The 7,137-nt window shown below is 35.8% G+C and overlaps 1 protein-coding gene across 3 annotated transcripts in view; it reads left to right on the forward strand.

Annotated features, from left to right (window-relative positions):
* The window catches only part of DCAF17 (DDB1 and CUL4 associated factor 17), a 21,712-nt gene extending 19,479 nt beyond the window's left edge, over positions 1-2,233 (forward strand). For all 3 annotated transcript variants that reach the window (XM_072418325.1, XM_072418326.1, XM_072418328.1), the window contains one exon: positions 1,888-2,233. In XM_072418325.1, the coding sequence (XP_072274426.1) occupies positions 1,888-2,001 (114 nt within the window). In that variant the 3' untranslated portion in view covers positions 2,002-2,233. The remainder of the gene's footprint in view (positions 1-1,887) is intronic.
* Positions 2,234-7,137: the final 4,904 nt, after the last annotated feature.

Here is a 7,137-nt window from a genome sequence, read left to right on the forward strand (position 1 = left end):
TGTTCACAGCAAAATCTTCCACATACAAGCATCCCCCCCCCTCAAATCAACTCCAGGCCTTTTATCTGCCTAATTGATAATGACATAACAAGGGAATTGCCCTCAGCAGCCCATGAAATAGCCTTTGAGTCAATTGTCCAATTACTTTTGAGCCCCTGAAATGAAGTGATTGTGTAAAAAAAAAAAAAAAAAAAGGCTTTAGTTCCTCAACTTTTTTTTCAATCCACTGAATTAAAGCTGAAAGTCTGTTTCATTTAAAATTAATTGTGATAATGTACAGAACCAAAATTAGAAAAAAGTTGTCTATGTCCAAATATTTATGGACCTAACTGTATACTCTAGGACCCTCTCAATGAGTGACTTCATGTGCATGCAATGGGCCTTCTTCAACTCTTTTTAGCTTTTCTGCATCCTCTCATATCTGACCCAGAGATTGCCATTGCTGAAATGTTCCTAACTTTCCTTTTACAGAATACCTGCACATTTAGGCCTATTACACTAACTAACTTTTTTTCCATCACTTTTGGGCCCGTTGCAGATACACATGTAGTTGTATAAGTTTTAGTCAGCACTTTATTGAGCTGCATGGTCATTCTGCAGGTCTCCTCAGGTACATTTTCTTGGTATTAATTTTTTTAATGTTTATATTTTATATTTTAAGTAAGTTTTCATAGAATGTTGCTTTTTTAGGCTTACTCTTACAGAAAGGGATCTTATGGTATGAAAAAAATTCAGCCACCATCCGTTTAAAGATGTCCTCAATCAGGCTGCTGTAGTTGCCATTGAATTGGATTTTACATAGGCTTGAAGTGCCCCTCTCTAATCATAAAAATCAAGTGGTCCCATTATAATATATATAATATATTCCAATGGATATTTTTTGTACCTCTATCTCAAAATGTTTAGACAAAGCAGGTCAAACTAAGTTTTAAGTTACGTGAGTTTTTAGCTAGATTTATTTCCTAAATGTAAATCATACCAGTGTAAAATAAATTATAATAAAGTTTTAAAAGTATGGGGTGGAGCATATGTGCTTATTATGTAAGCATTGTCATCTTTGCTTTGGCTCCAAGTGAAAAGTGGAACTTGGAGCAACACTCTGTATTCCTGAGTTCATGGCAAGAAAGATGTAACTTGTTTTTCCATAGTATGATGTGATTTGGTAATGCTGACATGTGACTATTGCTTCATAAAAAGTGTAATATTTTAATAATAGCTTCACTTATCTTTGCTTAAAGTTGATCTTAAAGCATAAAAAAGTACACAAATCAATGCATCCCTGCATTCATTAATACGTTATAAAAAGTATTTTTAAATGCAAGGAGTTTAAGTACCTATATTGTATTTGAAGAGAACCTTAAAGTCCCTGTAAAACAGAGCATTGTTTGGGAAAGACAAAGGCAGAGCAAGGAGCTAGTCATTTGTGTCGCAGAGCAAGGAGCTACCTGTTAGAAAGCAAGAGCAGAGTGACATTATATGCTTACTTGCAGCAGCTTCTCTTTTCACTGTCCAGGCATAGACCGGTTGAAGAGGGGGACCTGTAGGTGTTATTGAACTGCAACAGAGAATAAATAGTTTTTCTTCCTGAGGAGACATGGCTATGCTGTTTTAGGGACTGTGTTAATATCATGTCAGGATTGACAGAAATACAAATTTTTAGGTATTTATAAAAATGTTGTATATGTATTTACCTGTTTGTCTGGTATTCCGCTTGAAATTTAGTAGGCAGAGGGATGATAATTATTTATTGTTTAGTTTATAGTCAGTTTGTAGGTTCTAACTTGTTTTATCTGTTTTCCTCTACTGTATAGATCATGGATTGTATTTACTACTGACAGATTAATATTATGAGCTTTAATTTTGCTTTTTTTTTTTCTCCTCCTTCAGACCCACAGCCACGCCTTAGTGTTTGATCGTGACACTCTAATACACATAGAGGAAAGACCCAACCATAACTTCTCATGCTATGTTTACAAAATGCACTGTGATTTTGAGGATTGATACCGGATGTAAAAAAAGGATTCTTAAACGGTGATAGCAATTGTATGATATTTGGTTCAGTATTCTGGTTCTTAATAGCAATAAATTTATATTTTATATTTTTGGACAGCCAAGCTTTTATTATTGAATTCCTTTCTGCTTTCTTAATCTTCAGGGGATGACTGTATAGTACCAACTGCAAATACTGAAGATGTTTTCTGTAACATTTTAATAAAAAGTATACTCAATGGTATTCTTGCTTTGATGACGGCACACTCCACTTTCAGAAATATATTGTTTCCTAACCTAAATCATAAAAACCATGTGATTATCAATATCCTCATCTCATCCGTAGATCAGTATGACCTTGGGGACAGTATAGAGGTAATTGTTATCAAATAACTTTTCTCACCCTAAACTGCTGCAAACTGGTCTGATGGTCTAATTCCTAAATGTGGGTTTAGGATTTCATACAGATACCAAAATGCTAGAAATATTAATCGGCAGAATTACACTGGCAAATGTCACCAACGGCGAAATAAGGAAGTTTGTGCCAAAATAAATCTCCGCTTATTCCTAATTTAAGATGATTTTTTTTACCTTTGTTCAGAGCTACTCATCTATGCAATGCTGAGTAATGTAATTAAATGTACACAAGGATAACAGTTTAAATATCAGCCCATGGTGCCCGAATTCTTCAGCAACACAAACTTTTTTTCACAGAAAGATAAATACTGGATAATAATAATAATAATAATAATGTTCTACCCATTAGAGGGTTGAGAGCTGCTATTGCACATCCATATGTTGGCAATTTTTAAGACCTGGTAATGTTGGTGTTTTAGCATCTGAACTCCATATTTGTCAAATATTTTATAACACATAATACATATCACAAACCATGATTTTTTAGCAAATATTTTCAGAAGCAGATATGTCACATCACTTAAAGTTGGTTGCATAAATCTTCCTGTTCTACATCTGTTTCATTTTTTTTTCACTCTAAGAATAATTGGAATCAGCTTCTTCATTCAGAATGCTTGTGGCGGTGTTTCTGGAAGAAATTAAATCTGCTATTTTATGAATAGCAGTCATTTTGCTATGACTCTGAATTGTTGTCCCCTGTTAAAAAAGATTGTTTTTATTTTTTTCAAAATACTTTTTAAACCTCACAGTAGTAGGAGATGTCCCCCTCTGTTACCAGTTTTGTCTTACTTTTCATTATTTTGTCAGTGATTTGTGATTTCCTGCTTGTGAATATTTTATTTTACCACATGCAACCAGGATTTGACACCCCTGAAAGCCCTGTGTAGCACTTCACCTTTTAAGGTACTAATGTGCTGTGTCAGAGGACAGACACATCACAGTAGTAGGATCATTAAAAACTGGAACACTTGATAATAAACTCTCTACAGGTGGTCCCCGAGTTGCGGACATCCGATATATGGATGACTCCTAGATACGATTGGGGCTTCCCTGCTCATTGTGTGCAGGACAGAGGCTGGAGGGGGGGTTGGTTTGCATGACTTGCAGAAGAAATCTTTTGCTAAGCTGAGACTGAGCTCTTCTGCAACATCTTGTAACTCCTAATGACCAAGACAAACTCTGCAGTTGTTTCTTTTTATATATAAAAGCACAGATTGCTCCAGAAGTTAATAAATGTCTGCACTCCATAAAGTTTTTTTTTTCTTGGCTTGTTTGTGATTAACTAACAGTGAAGATTTTATACAGTAACTGACACCACGCTACCTAATAATATGTTGAGACAAACATCTGTCCTAATTGGATTTATTAAAATATGTACCTGTCCTGAACTTACGCACAAATTCAACTTAAGAACAAACCTACAGTCCCTATTTCATATGTAACCTGGGTTATATGATTTCAGCCAGTGTGTACCTGGTATGTGTTAACTGCTAGTGTAATGTGTTTGGCAGATGTAACTGTAAGGTCTACCGCCTGTGGTTTGTTGGTGATGGAAGAAAGCAGTGAAAAAGGGGAAAGTGGTGGTAATGTATGTTATGCACAAATGTGCAACTGTAGATCAATATGGGTGCAAATGCTATATTAAATTGTGAGAAATGAGGATGTCTGGTGTTGTTTAAACTGCCCTCTTGGTATGTATAAAGGCTGTCAATAACTGAAGACGTTGGAATTCTCATTTGGATGCTGCATATACATCCTTTACATTCATTCAGGAAATAATCCGTATATTTTTACCAAGATTTTTTGGAATACTTCACATTTCCAGTCTCAGTAAAAGCTCACCACTAAAATGCAGACCACTTGAGGACCTGTACGGGTTTTCCATTAGACCAAGAGTGGTCGCATTTTTAGTGGTCCACAGTGGTTGCCTTAGAGGAATTGTCTATGGAGTTTCACTAAAATCCGTAAATGTAAAACATTTCAAAAACTACTGGTAAACATGCAGGGATTATTCCCTGAATGAATGTGAAGAATGTATAGGCAGAATTCCAAGGAAAAGGCTGATACAGTTCCATGTGTTCTGTTGTTGACAGCCTTTATACCAATCTAACAGCTTGAAATAGGAGCAGAGATAAAGCCCCTAGTAAGGTTTTACCTATTTCATATGCTTTTTATGAAATTGGTATATGTACACAAGTACACATTTCATGAATGTAAATTGTTACACCTCCAAATATAATCTGTGACAAGTAAAATGTATGCAAATAAAAAAAAATTATATATATATTGTCATTAATTATTGGGTTACTCTATTCATGAATGATTCCTTTTCCTTACCAGCAAAAATTCATACTTTTAATTCAGGTGCTTCATGCACTAGATTTGGGGTGGGTGACACTTCTGGATTTGCGTAGCTGGCACCTCCCATGCACACAGCAAACTGCTACTGTGTGCCCGGGAGTTGCAAACTTGACTGGCTAGCCCAATTTGCATGTGGCTGTCACTTTTGGGAACTATGCTGTGATCTGCCACAGCAGTTTTTAAAATAGTTTCCTATGGCCCCTATTCACTTTATTGGAAGTGGTTGGGATTACAATTGAGCTTTCTGCTGCAGGTCTGAAATGGCCTCGAATGTAGCACAGAACTTTGCTCATATAATGATGCATGGGTGACATGATGTGCTACACTACTATAAACCCAGGCCTTCATCATGGCATCCCCAAGTTGTGGGTCCATTGCCATCAGTTGCTTTTTTTCCAGTCTGAGATATACTGAACAAGGGTCTGCAAGAGTCTAATACCAGGGCAAATTTTGGCAAATTTAGGTCCTTAAAAGGCACCTACAAAAGCTTTGACAAATATCCCTAATGATTCTTTAAAGAGCATAAGTAGGAATGGGATTTTGACAAATTTGACCACCTACATTTTTCTTTCCTTCAGAATTAAACAATTGTGCAGCAAAACCATGTGCTTTGCACCATCCTTGGATGTCACAGGATTACATCTCTAGTGCTGTAGATATGGATGAATTACTGCAAAAGAAAATGTGGTGGAAGGGGCTGGTAATTTAACCCGTGTGAAGGTTTAGCTAAATGTATACATTTACCCTTACCCTGCAAAAGTCTTTAAAAAAATATTTTAGATATCCATGTTAACGTAATCAGCAATAATGTAAAGAATGTTATCAATGTATGTTGAGGAGGGCCTTGTATGTTTACTTAATGCTATGTTGATAATTTTTTTTTCATAGGAAAACAAAAAGTAATTTCACAAGAAAATTCTATTCTTAGCTCCCTCTTGTTCTCCTTGCACAACTAAAATGTTAGTAATTTCAGGAGATCACTCTGGGGATGTACATCTGCCAGTCTGATTTTTTTCTTCATTTAGTACCAATCATATAATCAATTGGCTAAGCTTTTGGGTATGGAGAGCAAATGACCTTTACAATCTATGTGCATGCGTAGTACCTAATGTGACATGATTTGCTACCTATTTACATATCTCATCTATATTTTTTTGTGTTTGCAGTAAGTTGATTTAGAGTATTTTTGCTGAACACTTAGGTTTGAGACGCAGTTGCACAAATATCATATGAAATAAAACTAATTCCATCTTTTTATTGTATAGGTTCCACATTTTAATGTGTGCAAAAAAAAAAATGCCCTGTACTTTTGAATATAGTAATCAAGGCACTTGCTCTCCGATTCTCCCATGTGGCCATAGCCTCAGCTCTGTGTAAATTCTGAATTCTAAGCTTACATAAGGCTTCCTCTCTTCACCTCCGGTGGTTAAAAAACATGGTGGAGAAGCAAAAGAAAGATAAAATTTGAATTACCATTTTGTGAAGATATACGTCTCTACATGTCTCTGTACATGTCTCTAAAGCAGGTTATATTGTGTGCAATGGCTTGCATCCAGAGCAAACACAACATTCAGATGCCATTTAAAAGGTTTTAACTCCTTTTACCAGACCAGGACTTGCAAAGTTGTTTATATCACACATATTAATAACTATGTTTTACTTCTTTCTTTTAAACTATAGAAGAGTCTTTAACACTCACACTCTGGAGAGTCAAAACTGCTTACACAGAAAAAAAACTAACAAAAGCAAACCTACCTTCATGTTAGAAGATGAAAGGTTTAACACACATTGTGATCTATTCATAAAGCAGTGAATATGGCATTCACTGAAACATTCTCTTGTGTCTTTTACGTTCTTCCAGGTCTATGTGTTTCAATGGTAGTAACTGATTCTCCCCCAGGGATTGTTTCAGTGAATATCAGATTCACTGATTTATAGACCCCCACAGTATTTACCAGCTGCCTAAGGATGATTTGTAAATAATGTAACATCAAGCTAATCTGAATATTGGGTCATCTAGAAATTCCTCTGTAAAAACAAACTTTTTGTGAAATGTGTGATAACAGCACATTCCTGCAGCAGTACAGTATAGTGCATACCAGGTGTCCTGCTGCCGTTTATTTTTTTTGGGACCCCAATACACCTTTAGAGAACATTTTGTTGCCTTGCAGGGAAATGCACTATAGTACATTGTAATGCACGCCTGGAAATACCAAAGGCTCTATAGTTGTTTGAACTACTGTTTTATTTTGCTTCAGTGTATGTGCATGTTATCGCATTGCATGTTACCATATACTGTGTTAGGGCAGCCAATCAAATCAACTGCCCTAATCTAAATCACAGTAACATGCAATGTGAATGTGAGTGCAC

Source organism: Pyxicephalus adspersus, chromosome 7, assembly GCF_032062135.1.
Source record: "Pyxicephalus adspersus chromosome 7, UCB_Pads_2.0, whole genome shotgun sequence".
NCBI classification, from domain to species: Eukaryota; Metazoa; Chordata; class Amphibia; order Anura; family Pyxicephalidae; genus Pyxicephalus; species Pyxicephalus adspersus.